This window comes from Aspergillus oryzae, chromosome 3, assembly GCF_000184455.2.
Source record: "Aspergillus oryzae RIB40 DNA, chromosome 3".
Taxonomy (NCBI): domain Eukaryota; kingdom Fungi; phylum Ascomycota; class Eurotiomycetes; order Eurotiales; family Aspergillaceae; genus Aspergillus; species Aspergillus oryzae.
The window spans coordinates 3,188,249-3,208,083 of NC_036437.1; the positions used below are offsets into that span (position 1 = coordinate 3,188,249).

Sequence of the window (19,835 nt, forward strand, 5' to 3'; positions counted from 1 at the left end):
AAAGAGAAACTATTGGTTTAGAACGAACGGGTAGAAAAGACGTAAGTACTGAGCGAGTGCTATTTGTCCAGGTGAAAGTTAAGACCCTCCGGAACCACACGCCACAAGAAGTGGCAAAAACAAGATAGCTTCCACCGATTACAATCAAGTATCAAAAAAACGAACGAACGGGATTGAAGCGAAAGATGACGACGAAGATGAAAGTGAGGACAAGGGAGGAAAGGAAGGAGAAAAGGGAGAAACAAGAAGGAAAAGTGAGCCCAAAAGACCAAACCCCAATACCCAAAAGAGTCAAGTCAGTGAGCGAGGGACTGCCAAAGTGACTGCGAGGGCCGAGACAAACAAACCGCCCTTTTTCTGGGTCACTTTACCCAGGGGAGCAGGCCTGCTGGTTACACCGCGAGCGCCCCCGGGCCCGGCCGTCACAAGAGGGACCACTAGAACCAGAGGATCTTCCCTCCCCTCCCCCCAAAAAGAAAAAAAGAATTATGTATAAAAAAATTAAAATAAAATAAAATAGTATCCATATTTCTTTTCCGTCTATTGTTTTACCTTATTATCTCGAAAATTACAGGTCAGTCCGAACCGTTCGTTGTCTGCTGATCATTTTATTGTTATCTACATCTCCTTTTTCAAAGTTTGGTTTTCTCCTAAACTTTTGATAATTATGCCGAAACGGCTTTTCTCATCTCCAAAACGAAAGCCACCCTAATAGGAGACTTCCTCAATATTCAGTCGGAGCAAAATAACAGAAACAAGCAGGGAAAGAATCCAACGCAGGTTGATCATGAAAATTTTCTTCAATTGTGGGGAACTTAATCCACTAGACCAGACTGCCAGATTGAAGCCCAATCCCATTGTTACCACTGATTAGGGAGAGACATCATTGGAATTGAATGCCTAGGTACCTTTTAGTACCTGCTTTAGGGACCACTTAGCCATTGATTAGTTAGTATTCAATAGGTTCCGTCCAAGCGGTGCTCCACTCTCCATACTTAGAAACAGATAGTACAGTACAATACCATCCCGTACAATAATTACCCAGGACCCCGGCAGTACCGTGGCTTCTTGGGGCCTTGGGTACGTCCCATACGGAGTACTGTTGTCAGTGGTAACAGATGCCTAGAACCATTATTTTCAATAGTTCATCTGCTGCTCCTTTTGGATATACGAGCGTGATGTCATTATAGATTTTTTAGACAGATCAATAATATCTGCAGAATCCTAGTAATATAAGGAAGACCCTGAGCAAAAGTCTTCTTCACCTCTTAAAGCTGGTACTTCACTGAAGGCTAGGAGATGCACCAAGTACCAGCCTAGCTCTCTCTACGTGTCCCAGACTGCCTACGCATCAGTGCAGTTGGTATCCTCAGAAGGATGCAATACGTAGATGTACTGTGAGTGAGAGGAAGTGGTACATTAGAGTCTTTGAGACAGCGCTAACACAGCCTCTGATGTCAAAGGGAGTAAATCACGACATCAACACCTGTTTACGTGTTCCAGAGGCCTTACTAGCCAGTCTACTGCATCCTTTCAGGTGGCTATCTCATTGTTGACGCCTAGTGGACTCTCTTCATCATAGATTAATTGCCGAAACTCTCTAATCTGAGACCCAAGGCCCGATACTTTAAATAATTTTATCATACAAGACTCTACTTGTCATCCAAGATTTCATGATCACACGGTATCTAGAGTTTTATAGCGAACTGACAGCTCCAGGACTCACTATATTACAAACGTAGACTTATACATATTCGTACATAACACGTTACCCTCTACACCGGTGGATCTCAGAGGAAAAGTAGAAAAGAAATTTCCGAAAGACCGTTGGGTATACTAGCTATATTAAAATGACGACGAACAATGGAGTGGAATGCTCCGGTGGAGAGGTTTTAAAGCATAACGTCGCACTAAGACTTGGGTAGTTTCGCTTATCCAACGAGGGACAGGCAGCGATACCTATCCTGACGGGAAGAACAGCAACAAAAGCCTACCAAAACGAGGAGCACCTTCCGACATTTACCTTTTAGGAGGTGTTCCTCGTACGTTGATATAGTTCAGCTTTTTCATCGGTGTTAGCTTCAAGTAACTGAGCTGTAACCAAGCTCCTCCCCGGGCGCTCTTGGGGTGCTTACCGAAAAGAAAAAGTCAGGTACCGTGGTACGTTTATGACAGCCACTGACAGGCCCAGGCGCAGGGGCCATGCCGTGCAGAACCCATGGATGTAACGGTCGAGCCTCCATTTTTAGGTAACTTTCCAGAGCGTGGGGCTTTGTTTTTCCTACTAATCTCTTAGGTTCCAAACTTCATCTTCAGACGTTCAGATTTCAGTGTTCCTTTTGTCGATCACTTCGTGACTTCCTCCGAGAATATGCCAGTCGGTGCAGGTCTGGCCGTCCTAGTCGCATATGTGGGTATGGAACTCATTTCCAATTATTATTATTCGAACAATCTCCCAGAGCGTAATGCCAGAGTTTTTCCGGAACAAATATCTCAATTTCATTAGACAGTATCCACCCAGTTTATTATGCCTTGCAGATTGGATCCTCGCGATTAAATGCTGGATTTGGACAAGGAAGAAAACATCGATAATTGGAAGATGTAATCTCAGTGTCATTATAAGTACCGAACTCAAGGCTAGGAGACTTCTTACCCGAGTCGCAAACTGGGGCCGCTCGAAAGAATGTGGTCCCTCTCCGATTGTGCCGATGCAGTGGTTCTGCCCTATCATTGGTATCTCGATCGCAGCGTAATGACTCAAGTCTCCAGAAGGCTACGTACCCCAGCACAGATATCCATTTTTTCCCACATGCTTGCTTGCCGATGACTGCAAATAAGCGATAACTTGGACACCCACGCTCAGATACTCCTCAGCTAAAACTATCGCATATCTTACCAGGTACTACCTCCTCAGGTAACACTCGCCATCTTGCCTGTCGATAAAGCTAGAGTACGGTTGCGAACCGACCATCTCCCGAAAATCAGTGGATCATTTGTTCCTGCATCTCATTAATTAAAGACTCGGCCAGATCTCAATCTAGCAGGGGAACCGAGGGTTAAGACATTCCAGCTGACTAAAGCAGACCAAATAACGAGCAGCCTCGACTTCTAGCCTTGCATGGACGCCAGTACTAGACAATCAATTGACTTCTGTTTACGAGTAAGGGAAATTGCAGGGAAACCCTCCCTCAAACATCTACCGAAGCTCAAAGGTACCGGTGCTATCTGAGCGGGTGTCATGGCTAACAGCCTCTCTTTGATTGCGTAGATCTGATATTGACCTGCAATGCAGGTCATTGTAGCTCATATGACTGAAAGTAGTCCGAAGCCCTACATCGATCAAGATTGATTTTGATCGCAATCTTGTGATCGGCGTAGTTGATTGGCGGTGTAATTTCTTTTTATCACGATGATGGGGTAAATATGACACTTTTATTACTGTAAGTAACATTACAGAGACGACAACCTCCTCAGGCATTCGGCTTCTAGACTCCGCTTATCCAAAGCACGCTTAAAGCATCCATCCTCCAATTGAACCCACTGTCCTTGGCACATTTATTCACTTTAGTCTCGATGAATCCTCACACGACTAAGCTACGGGTAATTGGAGCTAGGTTATACATCAATGCTTTTACCTTTTGTGTCACACTGCATGCATAATGATAACTTCACCTGTCACAAACTATATACCGGAGAAGCTAAGAATGTAATGATCGATACCTTCTGCCGTTGTCACAGTACCAGCCAACGGTGCAGGTCTCAGTATTTCGCCTTGACAACTAACACCGAGAAGATCAGAATAAACGGGCTCTATTTGAAAGGTTTCTGATATTAGTTCTGCCCGCACGCAGCCGCCATTGCGCTAAAGCGTCTTGCATGGGCTTGAAAGTTTACTTGCCAGTGTTGTAGGGAACCACGTTGACCCTGTGTTGGCAGTTGGTCTATATAAGAACCAAAGCACCTCCAATGAGCGTTTTTGACTAGTTTGAAAGGCTTCGCTTTGTCGAACCCTTGCTGTCTTCTTTCTGCTCGAACTTGCCTTGTTCTACCCCTCCTTCTTGGATAGTCTCTTGGCTCTTTTGCCATTTCCGTTCATTGTTCGTTATCGTACATGTCATATCCCGGTCCCAGCATTGTTCCAAGACTCCGAACACCCTCAGAATGCTATCGAATCGGAATGTGCTTAGATCCGATGCGAAACCTCGCTATCGCCCGTCCAATGCCGCGCTAGACCATGGACGGACGGAATGCCTGCTATACAGATGCCAAGCAATAACTGGCATTCAACCCAACGGCTTAGTGAAACTGACAACAGCCGACTACTAAACTATTCCCCTCCAATCGATGTTTCAGCGGATCCATCACAGGTCTCACATAGGCAAAGGGACTGACAGATGGCAGTTGTTGATAAGAGTCGAAGACGGGGCCTATCACTAAATCCCACCATTAGATATCAAACAGTTGGCAAACCCGATATATCCGCACGTGGCCAGATTTTGAATGGACGGCTCGAATTCTTCCTTTGTCTGAGACACATACACGAACGCCCTCTTTTCTTTCTCCCTTCTACTAGGTACTCCGAGCGGGTAAATCCCCCATTATCCAGAGACAATGGGCGGTGCTAGAATAGGGCAAAATGACGGGTAAAAAGGAAACCAGTGATGGATACAATTTTATCATCCACCGCTTAAGTGGTAAATCGCTTTCGGAGTCTATTCGGCTCCCGTTCCAGAACGCGATACCGACGGCTCACGTGGCGACTCAAGAATCCTCTAAGTGACCAGGAATCACGGGGTTTGTCGCTTTCGGGGAAATGGTGTGACTGTGATCCCTGCTCCTCTTGGGTTTTAGGATAGTAGTTGTTTTGCTCTGCGGGTGCCAGTGATTCTGCGCCCATTATCCCATGAGAGATCCTCGAGGCTATCTTTTCTTCCCCTAACCGATGAAGTTTATGTTTGGCAAGCCACCAAGTGGGAGACGTGATTTCTCCAGGTGAGAGAGGGCTTAGTCTATAGGCTGGGTTTGATTGCGGACCGAGGGCTTGTAGGGAAGGATTGCAGTAATCGATAGATACGGGCGCGGATAAGGCGGGGTTGCTGATTGCACGGATTTTCTTATGATGGATGGATCATAATATGAGATAGCGGCCCGAGTTAATGCAAAGTAACTGGACAGACAGCCAAAATGGATATATAATGTGAAGTGTTGGCAGTTAGTAGTGTATACCTAACGCCTTTTGTTAATGGTAATTTTTCCCTCTCTCTTCCCCCCAACAGCCCGACATTGTACCGAACTCTGTAAGTCTTACCCGACTGAAATGCGTACCAATAAAACGAAATACGTCCCAACCATGGGCCCGCCAACGGCACAGAAACCTCGGGCCCGTCGGAGGGGCAGTGGAGACAGGCCAGGGACCCGTCCAATCACCTATTTGGCTGTGGGCTTTGGCGAAGTTCCCGTGGAAAGCACGTGTCTTTCCCCACAGGCAAGACTCATAACTGAAGCCTAACTCTGGAGTAAACGGACGGGCTTTGACCATCCGTGTTTGATAGACATAATAATTTCTAGAACTAAGGCCGTCCATCTCATGCAAAAGTTAGCGATTAACTTTGCTAACGGCTGTCGCTGTTAGAGGGGAAATTGCAGGGTCGTGATTGGCATGACTAAGATTATCCTACGTCTTTATAAATCATATGCAACCTGGTCAATTATTGACAGTCCCTAGAATAAAATCTCCGGGTCCCCTCGGATGACGAGAGAGGAAAGAGTGCCAGCTGAATGAGCAGAAACACTGTGTCCCCAGGAGTCTCTGGGCCCTATCGCCCAACCAGAGATACATTGGGTTGCATAACCGTGACATAATGGGAAATGGAGTTCCTATTGGAACTTTTTCCGCTTTGTAGGAATTCCATGAAGGGACTAGAGTACTTTTTCTTTGTCTCACCGCATCCTCGACATCACACCGCCGAATATCGAAGCCGATTTGTTCGATTTTGGGTCCTGGTCAACCGAAACAGAATTCTAAATAATAATAAAAAAAACAAATTCTAAACAAAATCCTGTTGATAAAAGATGAGACTGATGTTATAGACATGTAATGGCCATAATCTAATCCCACCTATTGGTCTAAGACTGAAGAATCAGCCGATCAGAGGTAACAACAAAATATACTCTGGTAGATCGGAAAATCCAGTTGATACATCGCCACTTCATCAATTCTAAGTCACCGACTGCATGGATCTGAGTTCAATCCAAGGCCATCTAGCAACCCTATTGGCTCAAGAGAACCACAACCTCATGCTTGTCCCGAAAGAAAAGTACTACTTTGTAGTCCAGAAAATGAGAACCCCGCTTTCTCATTCCCTCTCCCTCCGATTCTTGCAGGGATCCGCGACAATGTACACCAGAGAATGGCTGCCCTGACTGCCTGATCAGGGACACTGGTTGACTAAAAACCGAACGCATGCCAATAATCGTGTTTCCCAGCGCACATATCAACTTAAAAGTCCGGATCCCTCCAGTAAACGTAGTAATTGCTGGACTTATAATCGTCCTATCTTCTATCCATGCTCGCACATTGCTTGGGTGTGTGCACATACACCATCACATAGTCGAGATACTTGGAATTTAGCCAACAATTTAAATCACAGTACGAAGACCATGGCGTTTCTATGGCTATTCGTGGCCTTTGGCTACCTACTCCTCTACGCCTTTGCATCTCTGCAGACATTCGATACACAGGACATGTACCTGAAGCGGATCGCGAACTGAACTCGAGACGGCGGACATGTCGATCAAGCAAACGGATGAAATTGACATGGAGAAGGAAATCGGGAGGCAAAAATGATGAGTCCTCGAGCGAACTACTATGTCTACTTGGGGGTCCCCACCCCGCAAAACGTCCCTCGTTTGACATTGTATCTGGAATGATGCAAGTTTTAGATATCGGCACGGGGTTGTCGATATCAGTCACTCGCTGCGCTCTCTTGCAAATCAGGATTCGAGCCGAGCCGACGTCCGATTACTTTTATTCGAAGAGGACCACCGATTATCACTACGATGGTCGGGAAAGGCGGTTTGTATCAAACGGATGGTTTGGGATATATGCGACTGTCGGTTTATAAATTCTTGGTGATGTTGAGAACATTGTCGCAGGACATGGTTTTCTTATGAAGTATGGGTGGAATTACGGGGTTCGTTTATGAGATATGATATATCCTGGGTGGGACACGATATGTAACGCTGAAATGTGTGATGATTTGAATTTCAGGTTTACGCTTCTAGAGGCGAGCCCTAACCATTCGGCGGGGTGGGTATACGGCGCTATGGGAACTGGAAAAGGGTGAAAAGGGTGTGTGTGTGGATCATCTTTGAAATGGAATCCATGATCTCTCAAGTTCATTATTGTCTAATCAAGTCATGATGTTGCTCTTTTTTTGTGGGTCGTATCAAAGCCATGCTTCTACATGGCATAATAGTCTCCTTCCACCAGCGCCTAGTAGAATACTCGACTCGCCGTCCTTACATCGTTTTTCTGACTTCCTCATTCCAATACTCGGAGGCCATCCTCAAAATAAGACAGGTCACATGTGCCCAGTCGTGTGACGAACGAGTTGTGGGAGCTTGGTTACCACGCCTTGCCGACAAGCCAAATACTATTGAACAGCCACACATGTAATGGGTGTGCTGCACACCGAGTCAGTTTGAACTGATCCAGTGAGTGATAGCTCAGAAATGAGTCCTTTTCAGCTGGACTTCCCCAGCTCCGTTGAAATACATTGTGCCTTGCCATGAAGCGGGGTACATCATTAAGCTCAAACGCCGAATCTGCATCCCAACTTGGCGGGCATCTATACCTCATTGTTCTCAAAATTTCTAGAACCAGATCTTAATCAACTCTTCACTAACAGCACTTGGTGTTAGAACGCCACTGTCTGTAATCAAGGCGGAAATGAGATGGGGTGGTGTGAAGTCCACCACATCCGAGCTATGAGCTACCGACTGTGGCTTGTGTCCGTCAGTAATATCTTCTTCAGTGTTGAAGTCGATCACCCGTTGTTCAATGGGTAGATCATATTGCCCAAGCGGGTACAGTCGGACAAATTTGTGGCTTTCCGCCACGGCGTAGAATGGCTTTCCCATAGCCTTGGCAAGAAGACCGATTTGGTAGGTTCCCATCCGAGACACGATGCCTCCATTCTCCACCACACCTTCCGCGCCTACGATGACAATGTCCGCCTTTCCGAGGGAGTAGGCAACAGCTGATTCCGGAATCGTAGCCACAGGGACACCCTTTGCGCGCAGTGCGCGCACTGTTTCCATACCCTCAGGCTCTGCAGAAGAGTCCTTAGCGGGAGAGAGGACATAAATGACACGGAAACGCACCGCAGAAGGCCCACCCTTATCATCAGCAGCCTTCTGCAATAAAGAAGCGACTACTCGGGATCCACCGTTTGTCAATACTGTACTACCATCCCGAACGAATCCCCTCCCAAACGCAGCAATCTTGTCTCGGCTTTCCTTTGCACGTCTGATGAACAACCGACCGTTCGAGAGAAGATGGGCCCTGATAGCGTTGAAATCTCCAGCAGGTCCTAGCTGGCCTGGTCGCTGTAGCGTAGTAATCAGATACCGTTGGAAGAGATCGGTTCCAGCCGAGAGACCAATGGGATTAGGGATTGACTTTTTCAGGTGGGCGGTGGACTTTTCGAGTAAATCGAGGGTTTCTGATATCGTTGACGAAGGAGAATGTGTGAGAAGTAATACCAAAGCTTCGATGGCAGCAATTGGCATTGTCAAGTCGGGATCCGAGCGAAGCAGCTCATTGTAAGTTGCGACAATGCTAGCGACAGATTAGCCTATTGCAGGACTCGAGGGTTAACAGTACATGAGCTCACTCGAAGGGCTTTGCAGATTCTGACGGTGCCGGCGTAGTGGACGCCATAATGACTGTTTGGAGAACACTTGGTGACTTGATAGTCTCTTCAAGAGCAATAGAACTTAATACGGCGAAGAGTCATCGAAACCTTGAAAGCGACGTGGGTAGTGTTTGTACTATTTGCATCGATGCCCCTCTTAATTCGCGCTAGTCCTGTTCGGTTGCCCTGCGAGGCCCTTGGCGGTAAACAATCATCATAACATAGAGACAGCAGATTGTCAACTCACCACCACAATTATTTACCGTCCCGTGTCCATTCTGTCAGACTTCAGTACATCTGTCTGACAAGATGGCTTATAATCACCGGATGAGTCAACAATTTCGTGGCTCTCAACAGCATCACGGCAGAGGCCGCAAGAAGGAAGATGAGAACGATGCATTAATGCGCCTGGTTAGTATATGGCCTAGCTTAAGCGGTCATTTTCCCGTTAATACAATGATTTTCTAACAGTGGCAATAGCCCGATAAGGAGATTGCAGGATGCATTAACGATATCGGCATACCCTTCACGGCTGCAGACCTTATCAAGCCGAATCCCCAACAAATCCAAATGGTATTCGAATGGTTCGCTGAGCTTCTCATGAACATCACCCATGAAGCTGTAGAGCCTGCAATGCGCGCAGCAGCAGATGATGTTGGCGGCGACTTTCCCGATATTGTTCCTACTGATACACGGAACCTCATGGGATTCTTCGTCAGCCTAAGAAAGCTTATGATGGAAGTGGGTGAAGTCTTTGCCAGCATTGTCATTATCTATCTATCCAGCGACCGGAGCTAACTCGTTCCACAAAATAGTGCGGGGTGAATGATTTTACCTTCACAGACCTAACAAAGCCTACGCACGATCGCTTGGTCAAAATATTCTCATATCTTATCAACTTTGTTCGATTCCGCGAGTCTCAGACGCCCGTCATCGATGAGCATTTCAACAAGTCGGAGAAGACCAAGGCACGGATCGATACCTTATATGCAGAGAACCAGGAGATGGAGCAACGCCTGGAAGAAATGCGCCGGAATCTACGGGCTAACGAAGCACAAGTAAAGGAGAAAGTCAGGAGAAATGACGAATTAAAGGCGCGACTACTTGAATTGAGACGAAACCAGGAGCGGGTTGCTGAGACATTGGAACGAGTCAAGGCAGATAAAACCAGACGGCAAACGCAGCTAGAGGAGAAGACCGAGAAAGTCGTGCGTACCCGACAAGAGGTTGAGAAGCTCCGCCCATATGCCATGGAAAGTCCAGTCAGTCTTCAAGCCTCTCTGACCGAGCTGTCGGAGAACCTACTACGCGAGAAGGCTCAAATTGATGCAATGGAGAAAAGGGCGAGAGCGCTCCAAACTTCGTCAGACACGTTCACTGTCGTCAGCAATGATGTCCAGGCTTGCGTCAAACTTCTCGAAGATATCTCAGTGGAGTTGCAAAAGGAGGAGGATGAAGAATCACGAGCATCCCGGAACAAGGAAGCGATCTCGGAAAGAGGCAATAGCGTCAGAGAGGTGGAGCAGACTGAAAAATTGCTACAGCGGCAGCTAGCAAGGTGGAATGAGAGGATTGAAACTCTGCGGAAGAACGCGCAAGAAAAGGCAGAGGCGGCCCAGGCCCGGATGGAGGAACTTCGGGAGGTTCAGAAACAGCTTCGTGAAGAGCGCGCAGAAAAGCAGCGTGATATGGAGAGAAGGAGGATTAGAATTGAGCAAACTGAGAAAAAGGTATGATCTCAGCCCTTCGTGATCGTTCAGATGACTAACTCGCATCAGATGGTGGACCTCAAGGAAAACATTGAAAGCGAGATTCAGAGTGCCCATGATGAATATTTGAGGCTGGAATCGCATATCAAACTTTACATAACTGAAATGGAAAAGTGTATATGAGTCACGGAGTCATCTTGTTTGGTTTTTAGGAGTTATATGGTCGACTCTAGGATACCCGGTTGGTTGCGGTTTTACACTGGAAGAACGATAGTACATAATTTCATAACACATCATTATTTTGATCCATTCCTTGACCCATTGACGCTAGACTCTTTCATATATGCATGGTATCTGTGGCAGGGCGGCTTGATTCGTTGAATTCGAACCATCGTTGGGCGACTCTGTTCACAGGCACACTCCGTCCTAGCCAAGCACTTTCCCCCCTTCGCACTGAACTGTTCAGCAATGGGACATTAGTGTACCATAATACCTCGCCGCGTTCATCGTCATTGTGGTTTGCAGCATTTCGACATTCGCAAAGCACAAGATCCATTCCCTCCCTAGAGGCAGCCTCAACCGCATTCGCAAATGTCCTAGATAATCCCTGAGCAGAGAACTCCGAAGTTTGCAGATGCAAAGCTACTAGATCAAGAATCGCCATCAAAGGATTCCGTATCTTTTGTTCTTCGGCGACAGGTCCTTGCATGAGGTCGCCAGATAAAGGTAGCACAGAGAGATAAGCTCTAAGATTCTCTAATGTCGGGCAGTAGACTACCTTGATTCTGTTTGAATTTGAGAGTAGTCCGATGGTTTTTGTAAGAATTGGATGGCTCTCCGCAGTTTCTCTTGAATGGGCGCGTGTGATTGCGAGCAATTGCTTGAGAAAAGCATCTCGAGTTGAGCAAATAATTAAAACTGTTCGGCTGGCGTCGTGATCGAGGATGTATTGTATAAAGTCTGTCACCCAGTTGCCAAGATATATTTGGCGGGCTGATATCATGGCTGTAATGATTTTCCGAATGAAAGGCTAACCGTAGCTGATCGGCTGAAGAATGTCGTCATGGTTTAAAGAGACAAGGATTTCATTTAAGCACTTTAAGCAAGGACATGTTTAATAGTGTTAATTGGAACGTCGCGTGCCGGCAAGTTGAATTGGGGAGTTGCGGGGAGACGGGCAGCAGTTCATTTAATTAGTAGTTCCATTTGGTGCTATCGTCACCTGCCCACTCTCCGCCGCAAACTCTCAACTCTTCCTACCCCCTTCTCTTTCTCAGGAACATTACACCCCCTCCAAACCAAGTATTCAGTGTGCGCCCCAAAGAGGGCTCTGGGGTCAACATGGAGACTATCTCCCGGATATCGTCGATGCTGGAAACAGGTAATAGAAACGCTATTATTGTTCCATGATAGATCCCGCCGAATTAGGTAGCTGACTGTTTGTAGCTCGAGAGCTCACTCTTGAAGCAGCTCAGTCCGCAGCAATGACCAGAGGCTCCAGTACAGGCCTTACCTCCCGCAACGTAACCACCGCACACATCAAAAAGTTACTCGATAGCCGTCATGATCGAGAAGTCCTGGATGGCATGCGTAGGGTGATCACGGTATGAAAGAGTCCCGGTTTGACTGACTCAGTGCTTTGACTGACATTACCTTGGTTCTGTTAATTAGTTGATGTATCGCTCCGAGCCTTCCCTTCCTTTCTTCTCCGCAGTCGTAAAGAACGTCGCAAATGCGAATGTCGAGGTCAAGAAGCTTGTTTATATCTACCTGGTTCACCATGCCGAGGCCGAGCCCGACCTTGCGCTGCTGTCCATCAACACGATCCAGAAATCGCTTACGGATCAAAGCCCCCAGGTGCGAGCCATGGCGCTCCGCACAATGTCTGGTATCAGAGTGCCGGTGATCAGCCAGATCGTTTCCCTTGCAATTAAGCGTGGTTGCGGCGACATGAGCCCGCATGTCCGCAAAGCAGCTGCATTGGCCATTCCGAAGTGCTATCGCCTGGACCCGAACACTCTGCCACAATTAATAGGCTACCTTTCTACGCTACTAGGTGATACTCAGTATTTCGTCGCTGGACCGGCTGTCTCTGCTTTCCTAGAAGTTTGTCCCGATAGGATTGACCTTATCCACAAGCACTACCGCGGCTTGGTTAAGAAGCTCGTCGATATGGACGAATGGGGCCAGATCGCCACATTACGTCTTTTGACTATCTATGCCCGAAAATGCTTCCCCCCCAGAACCGAGAAAGTTAAGCAAGCAGTGTCGAAGGGCTTCTACGATGATGAAGAAGGAGATGACGAGAGTGGCAGGGAATACGAAGTACCCATAGTGGATCCCGATCTTGAGATTTTCCTGCGCTCCTGCAGGCTACTTTTACAGAATCGCAATTCCGCAGTCATTGTGAATGTTGTTCGCTGTTTCCTGTATCTCGCTCCTCCAGAGTACCTTGCTGCTGTTGTTGGTCCTTTGGTCGCTCTACTCCGAAGCCCTCAGGATGTGCAGCATATTGTGCTCTACAACATTGTCGCTGTTTGCTTGCGTCATCCCGCGCCTTTCAGAAAATATGTCTCTCACTTCCTCGTCCGCGCCTCAGATCCACCTCATATCTGGCGTCTGAAACTCGAGATCCTCACGATTCTTTTCCCCCATTGTGGTCTACACTTAAAGGGTGTGATCATTAGCGAACTCGAACATTTCTCCCAAGGAACGGATCCCGAGCTGGTGCGCGAGAGCGTTCGCGCAATCGGACGCTGTGCACAAAGTGACCCTAGCACGGCTGGCCATTGTCTTCGCCTACTGCTCAACCAAATCATTAGCCTGGACGACAATCTAGTATCGGAATCCTTGACCGTGATCAGACATCTAATCCAGCAAGATCCAGCTTCGCATGAACAAACTGTCATTGAGTTGGTGAAGCACCTCGGATTAACGAATAACCCGGATGCTAGGGCGACTATTGTATGGTTAGTCGGAGAATATGCGGGTATAGAACCGGAGAGGAACTTTGCACCAGATGTTCTACGAATCCTAGTACAGGACTTCGCCAATGAGGCAGAAGCCGTGAAACAACAGATTGTTCTCTTAGGAGCTAAGGTATATCTACACCATCTTCTACGGAACCCTCCCAAGGAGGAACCTCCGGCAAGCCCCAAGGTCGAACAGCAGTATAAGAATGAGTGGACCGATGATCAGGACGAGGAGAAAAACGAAGAAAACAACCACGATGAACAGAAACCTGAACCGCAGGAAGATAGAATTGCTCTCCTTTGGAGATACCTTCTCCTCCTTGCTAGATATGACACTTCATATGATCTGCGTGACCGTGCTCGGCTATACAAATCTCTTCTTGCATCGCCTTCTTCTACACAGCTTGCGAACTTGCTGCTTCTCGCACCGAAACCAGTACCGCATGCCCCTAGCCCATCAGAAACACGAAAGGATCTTTTGATTGGCTCTTCTACCTTGATTGTTGGTCCGGACGCGGGCCCTCATGGTCTCATGGGCTATCAAAACCTTCCTGACTGGGTTGAGTTAGGAAAGGAACCTGATCCCAGCCTCCGGGAACCAGATGTCAAATCTGAGCTTGTGGAGAAAGCACCTGCGACTGCAGGTGAACGACTTGATAGAGCCCTACGTGAGCACCAGAACACTGCCGCAGCTACAAGTAGACAGCCGAACGGGCGCATGCCAGCAGCAGCGTCGGCGATGAAGAATAAGACTCTCGATCAATGGTTAGAAGACGATGAATCTGAAGAAGAAACAGAGTCCGAGGAAGAGGTTACAGACTCTGAGGAGGAGACTGACGAGGAGACTGAAGAGGAGACTGACGAGGAGGATGAAGATGAGGAGGAAGAGGAAGAGACCGAAGAAGAGACAGATTCGGATGACGGTGAAGAAGCAAGACAACTCCTAACCCAGAGTGGTACGCATGTCCAGGGATCCTCAAGGGATGTACTTTGATGATTTGGGGACTTTTGGAACTACATGAACCTTAACATAGAAGTATATATATAGAACGTTGCTCATATACTCAATGACATAAACTTGTGTTAGTGATAGAACCATTCGAGGTTACTAAACATTTGAGAAATTCAACAATACTGTCAGAAGAGAATGAATGACTGAACGATGCAAGTGCTTGTGAATAGTACAAAGAATCTACGCACATTAGTGCCTGTTTATATAGTATACTCATTAAGTTTGTACCTTGTAAAGATAATAGAAGATAATGAATATTTTAAACTACGCTTCAAATTAAATAGACAAATATTTTTATCTATGCCGTGAGTCATTCCAATGTCAAAGTCTTTACTGGTTATTGAATTATTTTAAATAGACTTAAGCACCTTATATAGGAGATTACTACATAGAGGGACATGGTCATTTGGCCGGGCTGGCCATTAAGCTTGCGGGGTCGCGCCCCCAGTCACGTACCAGTAGCCCGTATAGCACTACTATAAATAAATATATTACAGGAGCCTCTCATAGACTCATGCACTGCAACCCCACCTTCCTTGCACGGCATATATCCCTCTACGTCTGCCACACACTGCCATTCCACAAGATGGCACGGTCAAGCTTGTCAGAAATTCTCACGGCAGCGTCATTGAGCCTGGCTCCCTACGAGGACCTTTACAAGTATTTCCATGCGCATCCCGAACTTTCCCGGCAAGAGAAATCTACATCGGAAAAGCTCGCGGCACACCTGGCCCAGCTGAAAGTCTATGAGCTCCATACCAACATCGGAGGCTACGGCCTAGCAGGCGTATTTAGAAATGGCGAGGGCAAGACTGTGCTCCTGCGAGCGGACATGGACGCACTTCCGGTCAAGGAGTTGACCGGGCTCCCCTATGCAAGCTCCCTCACTATGCGCGATACCGAAGGGAACGAGAAGCCAGTAATGCATGCTTGTGGTCATGACATGCATATTACATGTCTCCTAGCAGCGGCAGAGACGCTTGTAAAGATGCGGGACGAGTGGAGCGGGACCTTAATCGTGCTGTTCCAACCAGACGAAGAGCGAGGTGGAGGTGCGCAGGCGATGGTTGATGATGGACTCTACTCCAAGATTCCAGTGCCTGATTATGTCCTTGGTCAGCACGTCATGAGAATGCGGGCAGGAAGCGTTGGCTCGCGCCCCGGAGCCATCATGGCTGCTGCCGACAGCATGAAGATCACAGTCTTTGGGCGTGGTGGTCATGGATCTCAGCCTCATCAGACAGTGGATCCAGTGCTTCTTGCTGCACATATTGTCATTCGACTACAAGGTATCGTGAGCAGAGAGATCAACCCAAGCGACCTCGCTGTCTTGACCGTCGGAAGTCTCCAGGCCGGGCAGACAGAGAACATCATTACCGACAGGGCCGAGATCGGTGTTGACTTTCGGTCTGTTAAATTGGAGATTCGGGAACAAATTATCTCTGCGATTAAGCGTATCGTCGAGGCCGAGTGTGCGGCGAGTGGCTCGCCCAAGCCCCCTGTGTTCACCCCGACGAGACGCTTCCCACCTACCCTGAACGACAAAGATGCTGCATCTCAAGTTGCCGCGACATTTGCAACTCACTTTGACGACTTCGATGACGACGTACCGCGAACCAATGTTAGCGAGGATTTCTCTACGCTAGCAACCTGCCGAGGGATCCCTAGCTGTTTCTGGCTCCTAGGAGGCATTGATCCTGAACTTTGGGATAAGGCACAGGCAGATTCTCGCACAGAAGAGATCCCAGGAAATCACTCGGCGCTCTTCGCACCCGTTATTCAGCCAACAATGAGAGTTGGAGTGGATGCGTTGTGCCTTGCTGCCCTGACTTTCTTGAAAAATTGACTGCTTGTCTTATAGCCCTAGAGTTCTCAATACGCTGTAAACTAGATAGTATTACAAACACCGCGGTCGGTTCATCGACAAATCCCACCTGGCTTTATATCTCGATGTTGTAGGAATGCCTCGGGACGTATCCTTCGCCCGGGAGCAAAAAGCGGCGAGGGCCTAGGCCTATTTCAGAATGGGGAGAGCCCTGAAGCTTCCGCAGATCTGAGGTTATTCAATACTACGGAATGAGTACTTTGTATATTATGTTGAGGCGAGACCCCACGTGCTCACTTATCCATTTTAGGCTCCACTCCAAATAACAGGCGGTGTGGCACGGCACAATTCAAATTAAATGGGTCCGCCGCGTGCCAGTGGTACCGCTATTGATGACCGAGGGTTATCGATGTGTCCAGTTCCTTTCCCGACGATGAATTGATTTTTAAGAAAGCCCATTCGAGGTCCTTATGACAAGCTCCGAATCCTGTCTGGACATCATTTTTGCCATCATTTAGTCCTTGAGCTGCCCGGGCTCAGTTGGCACTGTTCACATACGTCCCGCTGCATCTCTCGGTCATGATGCGAACTACTGCAACAACTTCTCACACAGACATACCATCCTTCCTCGAGACGACCTGCGCACTGTCCATTTCCCGCTCCCTATCCCGACGCGTTCAGTGATATCTCGCGATCAAATTATCTCGAGGCTTGACCCGTTCGTCCCATCATCGCTATCTTGTACCAACATAGAAGTGTTCTCAATCAACCGTTAGATTAATTCGGATACAATGCCTGGCTTACCGGGTATGTTAAACCAACACAGTTCCCTTCGTTTGCGTGTCTTCTAGACTAACTTTTAATTCGTGTCGCAGCGAGTATCGACCTGGACGAGTGTATAGAGAGGCTCTATAGAAAGGAGTTGCTGGCAGACTCTGTGATTGAGGCAATATGCGCCAAAGCTAAAGAGCTGTTGATGAAAGAGAGCAATGTGGTTCATATTGCGGCACCGGTGACGGTAGTGGGAGATATCCACGGGCAGTTTTTTGATATGCTTGAAATCTTCAAGATCGGAGGCTTCTGCCCAAACACAAATTATCTATTTCTAGGTCAGTTGAGGGACTACATGAATCCCGAATCTGGTCGAATCATTTAGCTGACATGTCATGATTTGTACCGCAGGCGACTACGTGGATCGTGGTTTATTCAGTGTAGAAACAATTTCCCTTCTTGTCTGTTTAAAGTTACGATACCCCCATCGCGTGCATCTTATTCGAGGAAACCACGAGTCTCGCGGTGTCACGCAATCCTATGGATTTTATACCGAGTGCGTGCGGAAATACGGCAACCCCAACGTATGGCACTACTTCACTGATATGTTCGACTTCCTCACCCTGAGCGTGGTTATTAACGATCAAATCTTCTGTGTCCACGGCGGACTATCCCCGTCCATCCACTCCATAGACCAAATTAAAATCATTGACCGTTTTCGTGAGATCCCTCATGAAGGCCCCATGGCCGATCTGGTCTGGTCCGACCCGGATACCGAACGAGATGAGTTCTCCCTTTCGCCAAGGGGAGCTGGGTATACATTCGGTGCGCAGGTTGTCCGGAAATTCCTCGAAGTCAATAGCATGTCCCATATTCTGCGGGCGCACCAGCTGTGTCAGGAGGGGTATCAGGTTCTCTACGATGACCGGCTCAGTACCGTGTGGAGTGCACCGAACTACTGCTATCGATGCGGTAATCTTGCGAGCGTCCTCGAAGTTAGCGATACCGGCGAGAGGTTTTTCAACATCTTCGACGCAGCCCCGGAGAACGATGCCCATCGCAACGAACAGCAAGCGCAGCAGAATAAGGACGGACAGAACCCGGTGATTGACTACTTTTTGTGATACCCTCTTATAATTATTTTCTTTCACGTTCTATCTATTCAATGCAATCTTTTCTTTGTTTGGAGTTTGTTAGATGATGGGCAAAGCATTTTATAGACAGCATTGCGATCAAATAGCGGTGAAGACTACCAACAAATGAATACACAAGACCATATGTATCTAGGCTGTATTTGTATGTCTGGAGCTCTTATAGAAAAGGGATCCAATTATTAGGACCTATATACGACAACCCAAGAGTGAGTCATGGGGGTGTAGCTCTCAAAGGTCAAAAATTCCAAGAATGCAGTTCCGTACAACGCTTGCAAATTTTCAAAGAATGCTGGTCATGACAGAGTCGTGGTTCATCCAGGAACCGTCAGATTTACCAATCCTTCGCGATATCAAACGACCATTCGAACTGCAGATGGGTGTGGTCGTCGTCATCCACGAATTTCGAGACCGCGTTGTAATGGCCACGAGCTATAAATCCCGAGGGGGCCTCTTCCTCTTGGACTGAAAAGTAAAAGGGTAATTAGCGCGCAGATTACGACCGCAGACTGCACCAGAGGTAGAGGAAACTTACACTTCTTCTCGTAAACGGGCTTGTCGGTGGTGTTGGGGGCATAGCTGCCCAGCATCTCCTCGTCCTTGCTAACTCTAACACCCTTCCTCTTAACGACCTGCAGGTATTTCAGACCGCTCAGGACTTCATGGTGCACCTGGAAGACGACCTTGATCCGGAAGTGGGCACCCTCTTTGATGGTGAATGGCTTGTCCTTGAGAGTATCAACTGCACCGGGTGCGGACACGTCGATGACCACATCGGGGCGTCCCTCAACCTCCAGGGCTAGAGACTTGATGATGCACTTCCTGGGATCGCTGGGGTCTCCAATTGTTGCACCGGTTGCAAGGCCTAGAGAGGCCTTCCAGCGGTTTAGGGATTCGTCATTTTTATCTGATGAGGTTCAAAGTTTAGCACCGGCGTACGGGATATATGCGTGCATGGTGGAAGAAAGCAAACCGTCACACTAGCTCGGGGGGCAGCTGGAATGGAGTTTTGGAGTTCCATAGCTCCCGTTCTTGCATAACGGTAAGGGGCGATGCCACGAGGCAGGTTGGCTGGTGCATAATGAAATCCGGGATTCAAGTATGGACGGAGAGATCCACATACCAAGCTCAGTGTACTCATTGATTGTCTTCTTCTCCCCGACCTTGAAACCCTCGGTCTTGGAGGCAACGAGATCTTCTTCGTGCTCAGGCATTGTGTCGGCAGGTGCTTGGTGGGGTATTAGTATATATGGTAGTGTAACTTTAGGGAGTTGAATGATGAGAACAGATCACTTGTATACAATAAGTAGATCCGGGGAGGAGAGAAGGGAGATATACGCAGCGTCAACGGGAATCCACAAGCAAAATTAAGTCTAAATGGTCCTGCAAGGATTTAGGTGGGAGTAGCAAAAAGAACAGCAACAATGAAGACTAAGAGGGGCGGTTTTGTTTTGGTAGTCAAGCACCGGTGGGGGAT

The 19,835-nt window shown here is 47.7% G+C and overlaps 6 protein-coding genes across 6 annotated transcripts; 4 read left to right on the plus strand and 2 right to left on the minus strand.

Annotated features, from left to right (window-relative positions):
- Positions 1-7,875: 7,875 nt before the first annotated feature.
- Positions 7,876-8,944, minus strand: AO090026000705 (translation initiation factor eIF2B subunit alpha; the record flags this gene model as incomplete). Its single annotated transcript, XM_001822066.3, has 2 exons — positions 7,876-8,842; positions 8,898-8,944. 2 exons carry the CDS (start codon positions 8,942-8,944, stop codon positions 7,876-7,878), a joined length of 1,014 nt encoding a protein of 337 aa, XP_001822118.1.
- Positions 8,945-9,227: 283 nt separating this feature from the next.
- On the plus strand, positions 9,228-10,810 carry nuf2 (kinetochore-associated Ndc80 complex subunit NUF2; the record flags this gene model as incomplete). The annotated part of the gene is made up of 4 exons (XM_001822065.3): positions 9,228-9,329; positions 9,399-9,659; positions 9,734-10,648; positions 10,697-10,810. The coding sequence occupies 4 exons, from the start codon at positions 9,228-9,230 to the stop codon at positions 10,808-10,810; spliced, it is 1,392 nt and encodes a 463-aa protein (XP_001822117.1).
- Positions 10,811-11,968: 1,158 nt separating this feature from the next.
- On the plus strand, positions 11,969-14,593 carry AO090026000703 (AP-3 complex subunit beta; the record flags this gene model as incomplete). The annotated part of the gene is made up of 3 exons (XM_001822064.1): positions 11,969-12,008; positions 12,074-12,231; positions 12,299-14,593. The coding sequence occupies 3 exons, from the start codon at positions 11,969-11,971 to the stop codon at positions 14,591-14,593; spliced, it is 2,493 nt and encodes an 830-aa protein (XP_001822116.1).
- Positions 14,594-15,197: 604 nt separating this feature from the next.
- Positions 15,198-16,457, plus strand: AO090026000702 (M20 family metallopeptidase; the record flags this gene model as incomplete). Its single annotated transcript, XM_001822063.3, has 1 exon — positions 15,198-16,457. The coding sequence occupies one exon, from the start codon at positions 15,198-15,200 to the stop codon at positions 16,455-16,457; it is 1,260 nt and encodes a 419-aa protein (XP_001822115.1).
- A 955-nt stretch (positions 16,458-17,412) lies between these two features.
- On the plus strand, positions 17,413-18,331 carry AO090026000701 (serine/threonine-protein phosphatase; the record flags this gene model as incomplete). The annotated part of the gene is made up of 2 exons (XM_001822062.3): positions 17,413-17,545; positions 17,619-18,331. The coding sequence occupies 2 exons, from the start codon at positions 17,413-17,415 to the stop codon at positions 18,329-18,331; spliced, it is 846 nt and encodes a 281-aa protein (XP_001822114.3).
- Positions 18,332-18,692: 361 nt separating this feature from the next.
- On the minus strand, positions 18,693-19,572 carry AO090026000700 (rho GDP-dissociation inhibitor; the record flags this gene model as incomplete). The annotated part of the gene is made up of 4 exons (XM_023235953.1): positions 18,693-18,823; positions 18,894-19,265; positions 19,298-19,354; positions 19,482-19,572. The coding sequence occupies 4 exons, from the start codon at positions 19,570-19,572 to the stop codon at positions 18,693-18,695; spliced, it is 651 nt and encodes a 216-aa protein (XP_023091133.1).
- Positions 19,573-19,835: the final 263 nt, after the last annotated feature.